The following is a 20542-nucleotide window of genomic DNA, read 5'->3' on the forward strand; positions in this document are numbered from 1 at the left end:
AACACCCCCACCCTTTTGAAAATCTAATTAAACTAAACTAGTTTTTATCTGTTCTAAATGACTTTAGAGAACACATTCATTATGCATGCCCTCCAGTCCTGTCACAAATATATTCCAATATTGCGTTTATTTGATAAATAGGTTACATAATGTTGTTGCTGTGTTTGCTTTAATGTTGTTAGGTATGCTTTAGTCCACATCAGACTCATCTTTGGTGTATTCAGTCTTTAAATAGAACTTACCTACCAATCCAGTAACCCATTTTATTGTAACCATCAAATATGATGAAAGCATTACCAAGTGATCAATGCCACATCATTGCTACTTTTCTCCACTGCCACTCTGCAACTATAGCAACGGGACCGGGATAAATCTAGTTTTTAGAGAAAGAATTACCTTTTTAGATTTGATCATCGGCTTTGCTCTATTGCTCAATTTCCTCTCTGCCAAGGTTTGGCAGTTATGATCTGAGAGATATCTGAATGAGAAATGAATTGCTTGCCTCATACCCATTTTTGGTCATTACCATTTAGACTGTAACCAGGAGGCCTGGCTTATCTTTTTCCAAGATGGAACGGTACACATACCTGATTTTAACATTTTGAATAAAAAAACAACAACATTAGTAATTGATTATTATTATTATTATTATTGATTGTTTTGACAGTGATCTTTGTTAAATGTATGTATGTACAGGTGGTAGGCCTATGCAGTACAAATTGATGATACATATTATTAGCGTTCACCCTTGGCAAACATCTGCCCTCTATGAAGGCCATTCTGGTTGTTGTTGTTTTTATTGCACCATTTGGCACAATAAATAGTGGATTGATCTTCTTGAGAAATTGCATTGTAACTGTAGCAGTGTAAATGCCACAGATACATCTGTATCCAATTTGGGCTCACTTAGCGAGTGGCAACGTAACATGGCCACCGCACATACACGTAGTTCTTGAAGACCAAGGTGCAGGACACAAGCCAAAGGAGGTACTCCAATTGCGTTAATATGACCACATTTTCATCTTAGAAAAGGGGTAACCCAGGTTGGATTTCTAAAGACCCAAATAAGAGCATATTTAGGTTTTTCCATGTGTTGACATGACCTTTCAAAACCCAAATATTGCTAATATTCAGGTTTTGAAAAGGTTATTGGCTACACGTAAACATAGTCAGTTGCATAGTCAGTACCTCTGTACAGGTTGGTTGAAATCTACTGATGCTTCTCTCAGGCATAAGTATAATCTCATAGGATAATCTTATAAAACATAAATAACATCATCAGGTGTTTGACGTCCATGGTCGGAAAGGGGCAAAATAGGGCCAAATAAACAGCCCCATTTGTCTTTGTGTACCCGACCTTTGAGTGACCTGGCAAACTAGGATGACTACTCATGAACAAAGCATTTCTTTTCAGCATTGGCCGTAGTTAAGTAGTCCTACACTGCTACGTCACTGGCCACACACGGGTGATTGATTTGCATCGTCAATTGTATAGACATAAAGTGAACCTGGCTAGCTTTTCAGGCTGTCGCTGTCCTAAACACAGCGTAATCCCTGGCTGCTAGCCCAGTGTGTTGCACTCACTTTCATTAATTTTGGAGAGCCAGTTGAAATGGCCTTCAGTACACTGCTTCAAAGCAAGAGAATCAGTCATGGTGTATTAACTAGGTAAATTGCCTTTTTACTTGTATTCTGTGTCCCTTTTTGTCTGCAAAATAACCAACTTGTTGACCTCATATGACTTGTTTGATTGCCTTTCAAGCTTACACACTTGACACATGACTGTTGAGTTAATGTTTTGATAAAACCAATTTTTGCGCAACATCATTTCTTGAGGTAGGACTATTAGAAATAAGGAAGTCATTAAAATTGCAGTAAAGCAGTGGTTAATTAAACACTGCAGTCTACAGTTGAGTCTGTCCATCGTGTGTAGGCGCACGTCTCAACTTTTGAGATACATTTACCTTTGATATGCAAAGTAGTGTGGTTTTAATGTTTTTTTCCCCCCTTTTTTTCCCCGTAGTGGTCCCTTTTATGTGACATTAAGAAGAATGTCATAAATAAATTTATGCTCACAACATGCTTAAGGGTCCTTTTTGAAAGCCATCAGACTAAGAATGAATGTAGCTTTCTATTGTTTTAACATCCATCACTGCTGCAGCACTTCCTCCGTGACATAAAGCTGACCTGAGAAATTTAAAGTCAGAATGTATGGAAAATATTCTTATAGGTGACAGTTCACTACATTGTAAATCCACATATCATCCCAGGAAGGTCAGGGGCTTCCAACTGAGTCTCCATAGCTGATTTTCATCTCCGTTGATGTGAATTTAGTATGGAATAATATTAAGACTGAAACAAACGTCCCTTTTACATTGCTCGCAAAAGCTGGTATTTTTCGAGACCATTTGCCTGGTTGTTCTTCTGCATGAATTGAAGGGGTCATTCTGCCAATATTCTGACTTGGGAGCCATAAGAGAAGCCACAGTATGAATTTTGACAATTTAAACTTTTTTTTTTTGCGGCCCTGTTGTTTTGAATATATTGTGACTGTCCTACTAGCATTTTGTATTGAACAGCAAAAGTTGGTGATGACATCGTCACGCTGCTTTCCGATCACAGGATGCCATAGAAATGCATAGCGTTTTTTTTCATTTATTATCCTGTCCTATTTTCCTTTTTTTTTATGTGAGCATTTCTGGTTCCCCTGTGGATTTTGATTTTGGTTTTGGTGGATGTGCTTTCCAAATACAGTTGATTTGGTTTGATTTGCTGTCATGTTGATGTAATGAAGATTTTTGTGTTTATATTGATGGAAAACTTTTTTTTTTGTCAAGGAACAATTCCAATAAGACCAAATAAATAAAACCTCAATTGGTGTCATTTATGAACAATGATTAGCACATCCTCACCATTCTTAGGTTATACCCTGCAATCTGGTCCAGTGTGCAATCCACATTTCTCCCAAAGTCATCTGGGCTAGGCTCTGGGCCACCTTAAACTCTCGTGAAGATAAGCGGTATTGGAGTTGGATGAATGGGTTATAATTTACTTTGACTTCATCTCAGCTTGACTCCAACCTTAAAATCGCAACAAATGCAATTGTTATCAACTATTTTTTTTTTTTAATGCATTGGCTCACATTTTATTATCACTGAAACTACTGTGCAGTAAGTCACATGTAGAACCTGATGCTATCTGATTGCTCCCACCATTATTGCATTCAATTTTGGGGAAACAATGCGTTTATATAGCAAGGCAGGAATAATATTACAGCGATAGGTCTCTGACATAAAATGGATGAATTATATTGGGGGTGTGCTTCATTATTAGACTTTCCATTTTTACTCACAGATGTGAGAGATGCAGGAGACTCCATATTTACCCAAGATTCACCTCCACTGATCATATTGTGATACAAGGAAAATACTCATGTCCCCAATGAATATTTTCCCCTGATCACATTAAGTCATTTTCATTGAAATCAAAAACAGACTAGGCAAACCAATCTGTGCTAATATTAAAAAAAAATACAAAATAGCCGGTAAGTATGTTAAAGCTGGTCTTCCCAGGAGAAAAATTATCTCCGTAATTAAAAGGACCAGCAGGAAATGCCTGGGTTCATCTCAGTATAATTATAAAAGCCCCATTTTTGTTAATATGTGGTTCCGCGGCAAGGATTCTGACATACTGCAGCCAAACTATAGTCCTGAGTAAAGCACCTACACTACACAAGCTTTCACCAGGAAAGGTAGTAGGTGAACAACAGATGGTGTGTGTGTTGAAGGTGGGTTAGCCAGGAGCTCCTTCATGTTGCTGCTAAGGTACAGGGTGTCTCATACAAACTATGGACATGCTTTCAAGTCAAGACATTTAATTATAAGCTACTACATTTTTGATTGTTTCCATGAGCCGTGGCCGAGTGGCGGCACAAGAATCGATTCCCCCTAGTAGGTGAGGGGAACGATTGAACAGTGGGTTCAATTATTTATTTCACATGAATCTTAAAGTAACTAAAGTGAAAATTAAAATATATCAATTTAACACAACACAGTGTTAAGATCAATGTATGTTAAATTTGAATGAATAAAGGAAATATTTTATTTTATTTTATTTTTTATTTTTTTTAGTCTTTCGTATGACCTGGCCTGGGATTGAATCCATGACCTCCCAGTTTTAGGGTGCACAGTCTAACATGCGTTAATCCTCGTGCACGAACGAGTGCGTGCACAAGCATGTGTTTATTCACCTTGTGTGCTGAAACCACACCCCACTCAACTGTCAATCAAATACTTTATTTCATCTACATCTTTCTATATTGACATTACACGGGGCTTTTCCACGCAGCGATGAGAGGCGCTAGCCACCAACTAGCTTGCAGGCTAACATTCTTCTGCACACAATGGGGGGTGGACTATGTGTACGTTCACTTAACAGAGACATTAGAGGCACAGTTTAACCATTTATTAATTTGTTTTTCATGCTATGTCTCCACAGCTCAATGTACTACACAGTTCTCAGTCTGTGCACGTTTTCAACAATTATCTTCAAACATCTATAATGTATTTTGAAACAAACTTCTGCATTCACTTTACATGGTCTTTAAGCAGCAAACACACTATGCATGCACATCATTTATTAAAGTCCTTAAGTGTTAGTAAGAGTTTGTAAGTGTTTTATACTCAACAGTTAATAGAGCAGTGCATCAGTTCTTTGTTGTGTGAAGGTGGGCTCTGCTGTGCTGCTTGGTCTCGGTGTCGGAGCCTTTGATTTGTGTGTCACAGCTGGGCCTGAGGAGGACGTTTCAATGGGCAGCTGTGGACGCTTTATCTCCCGTGCGCTGACACAGGCTCATTTAATAGATAGCATACTTGGGGATTTGCCTCCAAAGTTGTCAGGGCGCAGTCAGATAAATCACTAGACAGGATTGCACGCCGGCTATCCAAGGCTCTGGCACTTATGGCTTTGTCTACCGACCATGAGACACATGTAAAATGTATTGTTCCCATTGAAGTCTCCTTTTTCTTTTGTTCAGCCTAAGCACCGAGTCAGCCATGCCTCATACATGTATGCATCAAACACATTACATAATATAATTTTGTTTATTTTGTTAACTTTCTCTTATGTTTTATCACTATTTGTTTTGATATGATACACTGTTAAATACGTGCAACAAAATATTGGCTTTATGGGGGGGTGTAGGGCAGATTAGTGGTGTTTTAATTAATTCCAGTGAGGTACATGAAATATGTTACGTGCAAATTGTCGCTAGCTTGGTTACAGAAAAAAAAAAAGTAAGACAAGGTACCACTTTATTTGTGTTTATTATTGTATTTTATTTTGTGTATATCAAGACTGTATAAGAATATCCTCACTGTTTTATTACTGTAATAAAACATTGAATTACAGGCCTCGTATTAATATATAAATTCAGAGAAGGCTGACCATTGTACAGTACAAAATGTCTATTTTGTTTACAAAATAGGTCATTGCTGTTGCAAGAAGTAGAAGGACATTAAGGGAAACTTGAAGTAGAAACATTTATAGAGCAAATGTGGATTATAAACCCAAGAGTTTAACACAAATTTTCCGCTGCAGCCTCTTTGAAAAATTGCTGCCACTGGAGCAATAGTTCACTGTAACTCCTCATAAATGTTTACCGCCGGAGGCCTTTCAAACATGCACAGTTTAGCAAGAACCAAAATGAATATTACCACAGCCACTCATTCAGCCAGTCATTAGTTGAGGCATGTATACCCTTTCTAAAGTGTTAAATTTACATTATTTGGATTAATATATATAATTGGTGTAATGTCACAACATTATGCTTGGCCATGTACCGTTTGTTCATAACTAAAATAAGGCATCTACCGTAACGAGACAAACTAACAATGGTGTCACTCAAAAAAATTGATTTTATGATAACAAAATGGTTTTGTACAAGAGGAGCCAATATTGGACTAACTTTTTGTACTGGTTGCACTGGTGTACCCAATTTTTTTTTTTCCTTTTGTGAACCAGCACAAACAATGGGCTGACCCACATTTTCAACTTTATCACATTCAAGACCGCTGTTATATAGGTTCACTTTTTATTTGTAATACAAAATTGCTGCTGGTCTTTATATTGATTGGTAAAAGATTAACTAACAATCTGGTCTACAAGAAGTTCTTTATTTGAATCACAATTCCACAAGACTTACTCATAAGTATTGTTGCTTGAAGTGCTCTGGAGTCAGAGTGTTTGATTTTTGAACAAAAGTACATTTTTATCTTATCTTCCACAGCTATTTCACGTCATTCACCTTGGGCTGTCAGAATAACAATTTTTTAAAAACAACATATTTTCCCCTAAACTGCCGTGATAAATGACAATGTGTTGCTTTTTTTCTGCTGTTGATATGATAGAACAATTCAAATTGAATATATCCTTTTTCAGAGCAAATAACTTTTTCTCAAGAATATTGAGCATTAATTAGCATTGATATGTAGAACAATAAAATATCTCATATATATATATATATATATATATATATATATATATATACATATATATATATATATATATATATATACATATATATATATATATATATATATATACATATATATATATATATATATATATATATATATATATATATATATATATATATATATATATATATATATATATATATATATATATATATAGAAAATATTTAGATGTAGCTAATAGTGAGTCACTAATACCTTAACAGGAAATATACTGCCAATCATGTTTCCTGTTGGTTAGGAACAAGCACAAAGTAAGAACATTAATTAATTAGACTGTCAAAAAAGAGAAAATGTGAGATATTACATTTCATGAATAATTGTGTTAAAGTTGCATGAATACACAAGGTCAATTTCAAGGTAAACTACAACAGAAGGTGAAAAGGTTACTAAAATATGTGCCAATCTTCTAAATGATTGCAGATTTAGAATCCTTGTTGATTTCCCTTTCCAACAATACCTCTTTTGTGAAGATTGACCCAGTAGTTCCTGAGATACAAGGGTTCAAAGGAAGGCGGCCACGCCTCTTTGATGAAATTATAAAAATTTGGTGGGCCATAGCGCCCAAACCCCTGCTCCGATTGACCTAAAAATTGAGATTCAGTGTTATGTCATCACTATCAACACGTACACCAAGATTCATTCGAATCAAAATCTGCTTGGTTAAACCCACCAGGTGATTTTGCATGGAATGACCCAGCAGTAACAACAAGTAGATTAAAGATTAAAGCAACCTGTTTTTCTTTCAGATAGGCTGTCAAAAATGCAGCATTTCTGGAAACAATTTCTCAACATCGTGAATGGCTGCATTTCTATTGCAATTAAGCACTAATAGCTCACTGTTACTACATCTAGCAAACACATGTTTCTAATGTTTGGTCAGATGTGGCAAATCCTGGTCCAGAAATTAAAAACCCTGCCACATGTGCTTCTACTAAATTAGCAGGTAGGGGAAGTTGTTGTCCAGTGTTTGACATGCTGATTCTCCATCACGACTGTGACCGTGATATTCCTACATTGGCAGACAAATCATAAGTCCTATTCACAACATAACTAATTAACCATATCAAATACCAACAACAGTCAAGTCTTTGAAGTCATAAGTCAACACCCAAGTAAAGTCTCCCGTCTATTATTTTTTGTCACGTCACAATTCATAAAAAGTGTGACTCGAATTGATTCAAGTCCTTGTCAAAATGACTTGATTCCCCATCTCTGGTATATTTTATACAAGGCTGTGGCCCCTTTAATGAAAAATTGCCTTGCAAATGCTCGCCCAAGGAACCATGCATAATAGCAACAGCTGTTCATGCATTTTAATCAAATGCGGTGGTCTTTCATAGAACTTCTTCATTTCTCTTAATTTCTGCAATTACAAACTGCCCACCAAGCTTTTGGCCCCAAGTTCCAAGCATGTGAGGAAGCAGCCATGCTTGCTTTCTCTCCTCAACTGCCTTAAAGTTTGCCGTTAAGTTTGCTCAATAATTGCATGCATTTGTCTCTTCCTGTCTGCTGCAGCTTCATAGTGCGCAGTTTGACTATGCTCGGAACAAACTGTTTTTGTCCAACTTTCACCTATATCCAGGTTGAAACCATCCTTTAAAATCAGGCAGCGAGCGCTCTAGGGTGACTCAAAATGAACTTTGTGCAGTGAAGTAATTTATGATTAATTTAGCCTGGATTCACACTGGGGGTTATGTTTTCCAGCCATGTTTTCCCAGCATTTGTGTGTGTCCCTTACTAGCCCAGATTGCCAGACAGTGCAGTTTCTTCACGAGGTATTGAATGGTGCATTAATTGTGGTTACTTTTGTAATTAGTGTTCTAGTCATTTGTGTTATGTAATGGGCTAATACTCACTGGTCAATACAGCTTGTGTTTGTAATGGGCTAATATACGAGACTGACTAATACAGTTTACTGCGGTTTTATTGAAGCCATATCTCACCAGGATTTAGACACATTTAGATCGCAAATTCACCAGTGATTTACATATTTGTGTCCTTTTTAAAAAGTCATAAAAAAGAAAAAGAAAATATTTTGGGTGGCAAAATGTCATGCATCATGTTGCTAAAATACTCCAGATTTAAAATGATGCTTGATTACGTGATTACTTAAATTATATGTGGCTGATTTTCAACTAAACTCTCTTAAGATGGAGGAGCCATTCGGATCTTCACATATTACATTTTGCTGGTGCCGGGTAGAAAAAAAAAATCATCATTTTTCGGGAGACCCCATTCCATCGTCAAGGAGACCAAGCCATTTTCAACCCTGTAAATTGCTCTATAATTTGTAAAAACAAAAAAAGAAACACACGCACACAAACAATATACTTTGTATTATTTTCTAACAAAGATGGAAACAAACACACACACATCAAGATACTGTTTTTCAGTTGCAATAATAGTAAAGCAGGGGTGCCGAATGTAATCTAACCTGGAAGACTAGGCGATAATAGCTACATCGGCAAACTGCTTGTTGGTAATAAGAGACTGGATGAGAAGTTAAGGGAAAAAATGAGTGTGATATTGAAGGAAGGTGAGAAGAGCGTAACAGAGGAGGTGTGTGTTTATTTGTGATTATTAGAGCACCTTGCATCCTGAAATGGACAAAAAAATGTAGAGTAATAGAAGACACAAATGGATTTCCATCAGGCAGCTGTGATAACAGTCTGACATAAGGTGAAAATGAATTGTATTCTGAGAGTCGGTCACATTTTCAGTTTTTATGCTGTGGACATTGGTTTTCATCAACAACTGCATCTCCATACATATTGATTATTTCAATCTCAATGAAGTGCTGCCTAATTAAATGAATAAAACATCATAAATGCATGCATATCAGTTATATGCGTTTTCTATTGCTTATCGTGTTAAGGTTCATGGGGTGACTAGTAGTCCCCACTGTTGAACATGTTAAAAATGTTATGGTGACAACAAAAATTATTTGCCACCATACAAACTTTGAGAGTGTCTTTGCCACCCTTTGCAACCTTGAACGAACCCTGACGAAATACTAATATTCACTGCATGTACAAACTCACAAAAGCCTTCTCCGCACAGTGAGATTCAAGCTTAACAATAAAACAAGTTTCCCTGATCAGTATGCCAAAATCAACCGAAAAATTAGAAAATAAACATGCATTTAAAACAAAAAAAGAAACAAAAAAACAACACTTAAATCGGAATTCCCCCATATAATAATGAAAGAAGACTTTTTCAGTGGAGTAGCTGTAGTACTCCTCCCCTTTAACTTCTCCTTTTAAAGTCAATGAGTAGTTAATGTATTTTAACCACATACTGGTACAAAAAAACAAAAAACAAAGGTAAGTTTAACTTAGTTTGGGGGCTGGAACAGATTAATTGTGTTTCCATTCATTTCAATGGGAAACATTACTTTGATTTATAAATATGTCTCGTTCCAAATGGGCTGATGAAACCAATTACGTTTGTAACTTGATGTTCCACTATAATATAGAGTGACATTTTCTTAAAAAAATTTAATTAAAAATATTGGGAGGCTTGGAGCAGATTACTGACAGACAGTTCTCTCTATTACTCTTAAAGATTTGAGTTTTGTATAGGATTTGCAAAATACTGCAATCAACCATAATTTCAAATAACATATTGTGCATATTTATATACTTTATATTTTATTAGTTGAATTAGTTTCAGTTGATTGCAAAATAGCCTTTGCACAGTTGAGTCAAGTCCAAACAATCTAAACATAGTGCAGTAAAACATCCTAAAATGCTGTTCAGAAGAAGTTGTGCTGACAGTGTGATTGTCTGGGACGAGGTGGCTCCGTTGCCTCTGACAGGGAATGTTGCAAATAACAAGACAGACTAGTTAAAAAAAAAAAAAAAAAACATTTAAAAAGTAAAGACTTGGACGATTGTCACAAAAAGTGCAGCACCATTGGGGTTCGGCACCGCGTTGTCCACAGCTGTCAGACGCCACGCTTCCAACAACAGTGTCACATGAGCTAAAGTACCCAAACCGAGCTTTGTTTTACGATTCTGGGAACAGCATGAACAGTCTAGTTCTTGTCAACTGTCAGGGTCTGTTGCAGTCATCAGTATGTTACCATTGTTCCAGAAGTTTTTCAAGACAGTTGTGTGATTAAATATTAATATACTTACAGAATAAAAATATAGGAATTGCCTAAGGCTTCCTATAAACAAAAATATCAAGGTGTTATGTTAATGTTGCACACTATCAATTGATTCAATTGGTATTGCATAGGTTATATTTGCACTCGTTGTAATAATAAGAGGATGATTTATTTCTGCTGAAGCTGGGATAGTTGTGCTGTATTTTCATCCCTACTGTTGTAGCAGTGTCAGGGGAATAATGTGTCATGTAAGCCTCAGCTATTCAATGGCTATTTACAGAGTAACATCTGTGACTATCTATCTGGCCTACCATTTTTTTTTTTAAAATCTGTGTATTATGGCTTGAGCGGAGATTATTATCCCATTGCACAGTATGTGGTTACAGTAAGGGGGTGAGCTCTAGCTTCGGTTGTACCTTTAAATTGCTGTGATTAGGACTCCAATATCACAAGGGAGTAACCACAATGGCTTGAACATATTCCACCTGACATTTAGTTCAGGCGGAACTCTGATTGGCACTTGATTAGCAACTAATCCATGTCATTATCTCCTTCAGTAAAATTAGTTGGGTAGAAAATGGTGTTGTAAATCACAGAGGCGGAATTGTGCCAAGGCTTTGATCAGTGTTGGGCACTGAAAAGTGCTGTGAAGAGATGGAACGTACGCTGTTGCTATGGTTACTACAAAAAATGGGTGAACAGAAATTTGAAGTACCACCTCTTCCCCTAAATTGTGTTAACATAGCCCCAATTTTGTAACAACTCTTACACATCATTAGCTAGTAGTTAGCTAGCAGAGTAGACTAGCAGGTAATGCTAACAAAGACAGTGCATCCGAGTTGGTTGCCTTTTTACGAATGCCACTTTATTCCCCTATTCCTGGCTGATATTCAGACTCCTGTATATCCTGCTAAGTTGAATCTAGCTCAAGCATACCCGATCTCATCCCCCACCCGACCCATGCTGCTTCCTCTGGCTCCAGTCCTGATCCTAACCCTCAGAGGCGCGGGAAATAATTAGGAGAGAAAACTGCACTATTTCTGAAAGCAGGGTATTGTAATGAGAGCAGAGCAGGTATTCATTGTGTCTGATGGAGCGATTGAAAGCCACTCGGTTTTCAGGCTGCCTGGGAGAAGCCTAGCGGAGCTTCGCCGGTCCCTTAATGCACATGGGAGCCGAGCCTTGGGAGGTTGAGCAAGAGGTGTCTCCAACAATGGCAGGAGCCAAGGTTATAGCTGTGTAACCCATTCAAAGTGCTCTAAAGTGACGCAGCCCTCGCCGCTTTTGTCTATGCCAATATGGATGTCTCTGTCTCGCTCTCTGGGCCGCTCTCTTGTTCCCTCACTTTCTCACTCCCAGTTGTTCTACTCATTAAATGTGAGGAATGATCAAAATTGAATTTAATTAAAGTATGTATGAGTAACTGCCTAGGAAAGCTTTCTCTTATAAAGACAGAGGATGAGCATGTTTAATTACATAGTGTCTCACCTTTTGTATGTTTCTATTCTGGTGCAGGAATTTTGGAGACTTTAGTACGGAACTGCCAATGTGGAGTAAACATTTTCGAACGTATTTGCGAGTCAGTTCAAATGTATTTAAATACGTTTGAAGGTACTTGTAGGCTAAAAGCTACACAAGTAGCATATTTTCCCATTATACCACGGGTTTATTACTTGCGCATGCGCCAGTGGGGAAAAAAACAAAACAACTTTTTTATTTTTTGGCCCACATTATACAAATGTTTGAAAATTTAATAAAAACATTGTTTATTGCTAACTTTTATGATGTATTATGTCTGCCATGCATGATTTAGGTTTGGCATATTTTGGAGCATTTAGCCTACAATATTGTTTGAACTGACTCTCACAAGTATGGTCAAATGCATTTGAGAGTATGTTTAAACTTATTTACGAATATGTTTGAACACACTTGCAAATACGTTCAAACGTACTTGCCAGTCAAAAAAAAATACTCAACATTGGCAGTTCTATGCTTTAGGGTTTGGTTTCTGAAAAGTGAATTACTGTTGAATTAGACTTGAGGGCAGAAGTGCTAATATGCATATATTGACCATAACTTTATGTATTGCAGTTTATTTTCGCTATTTTGTGGGTTTCTTGTTATTCTAAGTCTTCTTGTTTTATAAAAACCAAGACCATGAACATTAGTGGTTGTTGACCCCCCCCCAAATCACCGATCCCTCACCCTGGGTGTGTTTGTAACGTTCAAATGTGGCGCTCAGTTATTCACAGTACCACAAAAAAGAAGACTGCAGTTAAAGTACATACTTTTGTCAGACAGGCATTAACATCTCACATTTCTCTTGTTTAAATGGCCTCAATGAACAAACTTTCATGGACTTTAAAATATGTTAAAAATAAATGAATTAATTAAAAATAATCATAATGAAAAAGGTGCCCAAAAATAATCTGTGAAACGGCGAACCTACGAAAGGTGAACTGCATTGCAGCGATTGAAAACTGTATTTACAAAAAAAAGCTATCTTCTTGCGGTCTTCAATGCGGATGAAGGTAAACACATACTCCCATTTCCCCCTGTTAATTGTAGTTGTTGCATTTCAAGAGGTTACAGGTGACTACTATGTTCAATCTGTGTATGGCTAATAACCGAATTTGGATGGAGTAATGTGCGTCAGGTGAAACTAATCTGGATTGTCGTGCAACTGTAGAATCAAACTACCCCTCTTCAGGAGGTTACCACATTCTATGACGCTTGGTTGAAGAGTGAAGCACCGGCCAATGAGTCCATAAAAACACTCTGCAGATTTCAAAGTGCAAATCATACAAATTAAAGAGATACCGTAATGTTACTCCACACAAATTTGAGATTATATTTTAGAGGCCACACATTAAAGTGATGAGATGAAATAAGTTGGTACCATCCTCTTTTCCAAAATGAAATGAAATATGGTTCTTTCATAATGAGATTCTGATGCTGCACTTTTAATGTGTCATGCTTACACAATTTATGAATCTGCTGAGATAGCGATGAAATTCATCTTAAATTAGGAATTAAATTGACATCCAAACTGTGACATCTTCTTTTTCTTAATTAAACCGTGGCTGTAGTAAGCCTTACTCAGAATCAACTGAATGCCCAACCACCACATATACCGGTAATGACATTTTTTTCCCCCCCCTTTTGCTTTCAATTAAAAGTTGTCTTTCTCTGTGGGATCCCATCCCATCCCATATCTTATTTGCATCACTCAGACTTGTACCCATATGGTACACAATGCATCTGTTGTACTCCAATCATTTCTGTAAACAGGTAAATTAAATCTGTTCTCCAGCTATGTCAATCACTGCACCATCTTTTGTTGTATTTATGGACACTGAGGACACATTCCCAGACTCATTAGAAGTACACTGTGCATCAGGAGGGAGGAGCTCTGAGATGGAAATTGAAGCTATCACTTTGAATCATTTTCTCCAGCTACTGAGATGAAGCGCACCTCCTCGTGTTGTTGCTTGCTGGGCTCCCTAGGTGCTCGTAGGCTAGAGATCAGGAACACTTGGTACTGATGAGAAATGTCTCGGGAGCATAGACTCCTGTGGGAACACTACAAAACTGGAACAGTGCATTATTACCTTTCCCTAACCTGGCTCACTTTTCTTAAATTGGAAAACAACAAAATCCGTTGCCCTTACACTACTACACGAACCGTGTGTTGAACCTGCTGCGTTGCAAGAGTGTAGCTTTTAGAGAAGTGTGTGTGTGTGTGTGTGTGTATTATTATTATTTATTTATTCATTTATTTATTTATTATGGCTGTCAGTCTATTAACATTTTTAAATAGTTAACTTGATTAATTGCAAATTAATATGCAAATTTTATTCTGTTCTAAATGTACAACAAAATATTTTTTCAATTTAATCTTTTCATCTTGTTAAATAGCAGAAACACAGACAAATGTTTACCTAATACAGTACAAATATGTACAGTACAATATATATATATAATTTTTTTTACTGAAACAGCAGTTTTTATAATAATTCATGAAGTTATTTGAAGTTAAAAATACATGATATCTACGTTCAAATGAGTGTAGAATTGTTTTTGTAATTTTTCTGCCACTAGTTGGCATTAGTGTTTCATGTTGGATGTTGCTGAAAGGAAGGGATAAAACAGGGAAGAAAAGGAACAGTACATTTGTCTTTTCAAAATGAAGTGCAATTTAATTTACTTTAATTAATGAAGCAACTAATAGATTCCTGCCCTTTTATTAATTGTAAATTATAAATAGTTTCAGTCCCAAAGAGTTAATTATATGTTTAAGAAAATTGTTGTGTTAATGGAACTTTAGGTCAACTCAATATTAATGTGCTAATTATGACACACCTAAAAGGTAATTATTCCCACTTGAAAATAGCTGTTATCAAAGTCACCTTATTTTTTCTGACCTTAGCAAGAGTATATATTTCCAAATGTCAAATTTATTTGCATTCCATTTATTTTATTTGTACTATAGACGGCTAGATGGTATTTTGTACGTGAGCTGTTGATGCATCGTGACGGCCTCTGCTTTAGTCCTTTTGTTTGAAACGTTGTTATTATTATGCAAATAACTGTACCTTGTTATTGTGGACAATTGTGTGCGGACACTGTCTAAATTCAGTGCACGTAGCCGGCACTACATCAGCTCTGCACTGTGTTAAGTAGCTCCCACTGTCACAGAGCAATCCTTCTCCATATCCACGTCACTGTCAGAAGCGTGTTACTTTTTCGAAAAGCTATCAGGCTCTGTCTCTGTCAACCGGCTGTCCCTCACTCCATTAAAGATGATTGATAGAGCCTGAAAACCTTTCGCCCAGCTGTTGACTCATCCTTGAGAAACTGAAAAGAACTCAGATAAAGGACCCCCCATTATTGTAAATATCTTTTGTCTTCACACTTTACACTAGTACACTTCTGAGAGTCGTGTGAGAGTTCTAAGGTGGTTTGGAGTCTTCAATGGTGATTACAATGTATGAGGTGTTTCATTTTGGGGTTTTTTCACACTAACCTTTGATGGATGAGGGCAGTCTTCTGCTTGGGTCAAATGGAAACAAACAAAGAGAAAATACACTTTTGTTTGTCCATCTGTCATTGTTCTTCCTCTTGTCTTTGTTATCCTCTAATGTCTTGTGAGGATTTCTGCAGGACAGCTTGAGACAAATTTTATGATGTTTCAGTGTGATTGATAACATACTCTTGGAGGGGTGTCAGGCTTTCAGAGTAGGATAATGTGGATTTCTATCGCTCTGCCTTCTTCTGTAAGACGCGCCATCAATCAGCAGCAATCGCGGCCTTAACCCGGTAAAATTAAAAACCTTGCGGAGGGAGGGGCACGAGTTTTCCGCGGAATCAGGACACACATCAGAAGGGAGCGCGACAGAATCGGAACACTGATCCACATCACACCAGGCGTACTGCTACAGAGGAGAGGACAGATATAAGATTCCCAGCATGGGGCAGAAAATACAGTAAATTATCTGATTGGAGATGGCTGTTGACAGGGGAGAGGGATTACAGGAAGAACAGTCTCATTTTCACTGTGTGTGGAGACGTTATTAGATCCTAGCCCAGCTAATTTAATTCCTAGGCCCGTCAATATTTACCAGCAACAAGGGCACTGCACTCTGGTGGACTCTAAGTCTGAGAATGCCGAGCTAAGGAAATTATTTGACGTGGAGATGAAAAGATCAAAATATTCCCCTTGTGTCCGTGTCTCAACATAGAAGATCTTTCCTGGATAGGTCATAGGCATGTTTTTATGCCTCTCTTCTAATACTGTATGTCTGTGTTTTTCAGTCGACGGCTGCATACACAAAGCTGCAGGTTCCTGTCTCTATGATGAGTGTCAAACACTAAATGGCTGTGAAACCGGCAAAGCCAAGATCACAGATGTGAGTACCAGTAATTAATGGCTTCCTTTCACTCAGTGTGTGCGCTTGTGTGCACTGCCGCTTATGAAACTTGCTGCTGTTGCACGCCTCCATACTCTATATGCACAATCTAGCATAACAGTACACTCTCAGGTCACAACATAAGTAAAGTTGAACAATCTAATGAGGAAAAGTCATAATAATCACACTTAACTTATTTGCTCCCAAAAACGTATAAATACGTTCTATTTTATATATTATCCTAAAAACAACTTTGTTTCGGGACAAATCCACTCGCGAGGCCGCCATGATTCTTGGTGAGCAGCGAAAATTCTGTTATTGTGGAGTGAAGAAATGGAGTCCTTGGCGGTTTATCATGTAACACTTTACTAATCACACAGTTCTTGAAAACGACACATGGCTTAGGGCTGGGCAACTAATCAATTGAATTTGATTAATTTGTCATTTTAAAAATCAATAATTAAAATAAATCTAAATCGTGAAATCGAGGCACATGTAAACACTGTACAGTCTTTGTCTGGATTTTTAAAAGTTGTTCTTAAATTCTCTTATTTCCAAATGGGTTGTTAATTTGCACAAGTGGCAAAATGCTGAATAGGTGGTTTAAAAGATGTGTTTACATTAGTTGCTAACTATACTTAATTGTGACCTTTAATCAAGTTATACACAAGCTATGCATATTAATTTATTTTTGCACACACGTGAATGTTAAGTTTATGTTCTAACTGATTTAAAATCATTATACGTTGTTGTTGTCTGAACATTTTGCACAGGATTTATTGATTACTTCGATGGTGTGTGGATATTGTTTCTTAACGATAGTATTGTGATGCAGTATATTATCTAGAGGCCCCTTCAATAGAGGTTGGTCATGTTGACGTTGACTCGAACGGATCATTTTGCTATTCGTGTACAATATGCATGTCAGTAGTGTGTGTGTGTGTTGAATGAAGGGGAATTTGGGAAAAGGATTTAGTAGATGAAAACAATTTATGTAAAACCAATCATATGCACTTGCCGCACTCACATTAGCACATGATGGAGTGTTCAATGTAATAACACAGTGGAGAAACAAAATAATGAGAACCAACTTTTAATTAGAATGTATTAGTTTTAAAAAGTCATCTGTACACATCATGAGTGTTTTGCTAGAAAATGATTATGATAGGTACTGGTATGGCTGAATGAGTGTGTCATCTATATACTGTTGTTGCTTCATTTGATTGATTCTCTTTTTTCATCCCTCATTTATTCTTTTACCAAACCACACAACTTTTACTTTCATGCTAACACACCGAGAAGAGGGATTTAGTGGGGAACATTCATTTTTTTTTATTTCTACCTGTGACGCATTATTTTGTTTTCCCTTATGAGCTTATTCCGTTTAGTAGTTGTAGAGGACGTGTGACTTTTAAAGAGCGAGACAGTCAGGAGTCCCACTGGTCCTAACCTAACCCTGAAGGATTTCCATGAGACAGCCGAGAGAAGACATGGAAGCCCAGATGAGATGAAGTTATGTTGTAAAGAAAGTCAAACAAATAGAGCATTAAAACTGTGAGTTTGTCATTTTGGGGCATTCAGATCAATAGACACCAAAACAGGGTGCACCCATGACAGTTTAACACGCTGCAATGCCACCTGGGAGCAATCCCACTGCCACTGGGTACTGTTATTGTAATTATCTTCGGGTAAAACACCTCCTCTGTGCTGATAAATTGTTATGGATTGAGCTGTTCTTCACTGGGAACACTCAGTCCAATTTTGAAACCAAGTGGAGTTCATTTTCAAGCTTCTATCTTTCCCAGAGTTGTTGAATTGTTTGTATCGCCACTAATCGGCGTCATCATCCATTTCTCCCTTTTAGAAATCAGCTTCTCATTTTGAGACCAGCCGTTTGCGTGCTCACAAATCACGTTGTTTTCATTCATTTGCATTGCTGTCATATTTATCCCACCTACACACACATAATGAGGCCTCTTTGTTTCTGAAATGCAAAAGCATAATATGTCCACCCTCTCACTACTTAATAAACTACAAAGCAACCAAGGGAGACATCTTGTATCTCCCTTCATTGTGCAATAGCATGTATCAGGGTTTGTAGAAGAGGACAATGGCTTGTGTGAATATCAGTGTTTATTGTTGGTACTGACCATGTGGTTAACACAGGTGAATGAAAAAAAAAGAAAAAGAAAGTATTTGTCAAATATTTGTACAACCAAAATAATCACTTTAACAGCCACCTGCCATTATTCAACAACAATTTTACTTGGGGGTGGGCAAGTACCGATACCAGGTATCTGTATTGGGCCAGTACCCAACCTTTTTTCAAGGTATCAATACTTGCAAGTTGCGATAGTGACCAATACCAATATCGGCCACCTTCTGGTGGCTGTTTCACAATCAGAAACTCAAAATATGAAATTACAAGGATAGAAATTGGCCATTAATTCCATGCAATTTTAAGGAAAAAGGCTTTATTGAGTAGGGATGCTAGATATCACTTTTTATCAGACAGACGATACCAATACCACTAGAACATAAAATTCGCTCAAAAAACAATGACATCATTTTAAAGACCTCTATATTCCAAAACAGCAATTTTGCTTAAAATTGCATGAAATTAATGGCAATTTTATATTCTAATTTCTAGTTCCTGATCATCAAACAGTCAGAAGAGCCCCTCACGTATACCGATAACGATACCCTTTCATCCTTAATATTGAGATATATTGGGATTTTTACATGTTGTTACAATTGTTTTTATTTTTGGGGCGGGGAGATTTTATGTATCAAAAGTACTAGTGGCATTGGTACTTGTTATCGGCGACTACTTAAAGAGTTTAGTACTCGTACTGGTCTGAAAAAGTGGTATCAAACATGACTGATTTTATATTCAACACTTTAATAGCAACACAAGAAAAAATGAGGTCGTTTACACAAAACACAGAAAATTGGGAAAAAATAGTCAAATTTTTGATGGTTTTTAAAGAGAAGTAAATCCAAACCCTTTATTCTCCACCCAATACCAGTCATTTCAATCTGGAGCTCTCGTTCCAGTGTTTTGACATTTCTCTACGACACTATAGTGTACATTTCTAAAAGAGTACACCCTTTTTTGGGGAACCCCTCTGTAGCAGTTACTCCAATGTCAGTCCTTCATGCCATTTATTGCAGAGTAAATGATCTAATTTATGCTGTTCAACCACATGGCTCGGCTTTATATTGTGCTTCCACTCGAGTGAAAGCATCATCAAATGGAAATCCACCCTCCATCAAGAGCTTAGCCACTTCACTTAATGCTGTATTATGTATAAAAGTTTGTTTGTTTTTTATGAAAAATTGAGTGTGCATATAACTGATACTATATAGCATATTCTATTGTATGTGTCGAGTGTAACTAGACGGTGCTCACAGGGAGAAGAGCACTGAAATCACAGTTGTCCTTGTTCAGAGATGTGATGGTCTGAGGAAATGAAAAACTGCCATAGTCATCCACCCCATCTCTAACTTCCTCCCAAGACAAGAAAATTGGTCCCCTCACATCCCACTAAGCGGTTGAGGCTGCAAATCCCACTGGCAAATGAGCCTTCCCTTTAGGAGGGCCCCGCACATGTGGGACTGATTATTATGGGGCTGGCCAGGGATTATTAATCAATGACAGTAATTACGCACCTACCGTAGCGGAAAGACACCAAAAAACTATCTCCTACATCAAATTGACAAGGAAATTGTCCATTTACCCTGATTTGAGACATGTTAGTCATCTGTTCATAGATTAGGATTAAATGAAAATATAATGTCAAGTTTTGCATACCATGGCGTGTATTCATAATTCTGCAATTCATTCTAAAACTGCAACATACTTTCGCCTTTTGTAATATTATTTAAAGAGGAAGTCAACGAGTAAAGCAGCAAAATCCACCCATTTTTATCCGTCTCAGGGGGCGGCCATTTTGTCACTTCCTGTCGACTGAAAATGTCATCAG

At 37.2% G+C, this 20542-nt stretch overlaps 1 protein-coding gene across 1 annotated transcript in view; it reads left to right on the top strand.

Annotated features, from left to right (window-relative positions):
- The window catches only part of macrod2 (mono-ADP ribosylhydrolase 2), a 144566-nt gene extending 127992 nt beyond the window's left edge, over window positions 1-16574 (top strand). Inside the window, exon 5 of the mRNA XM_086093500.1 lies at window positions 16462-16574. Coding sequence (XP_085949626.1) covers window positions 16462-16574 — 113 coding nt within the window. The remainder of the gene's footprint in view (window positions 1-16461) is intronic.
- The last annotated feature ends 3968 nt before the right edge of the window (window positions 16575-20542 follow it).

The sequence above is a fragment of the Leptonotus elevatus genome, chromosome 13, assembly GCF_054856555.1.
Source record: "Leptonotus elevatus isolate MCC_2025b chromosome 13, RoL_Lele_1.0, whole genome shotgun sequence".
Classification (NCBI taxonomy): domain Eukaryota; kingdom Metazoa; phylum Chordata; class Actinopteri; order Syngnathiformes; family Syngnathidae; genus Leptonotus; species Leptonotus elevatus.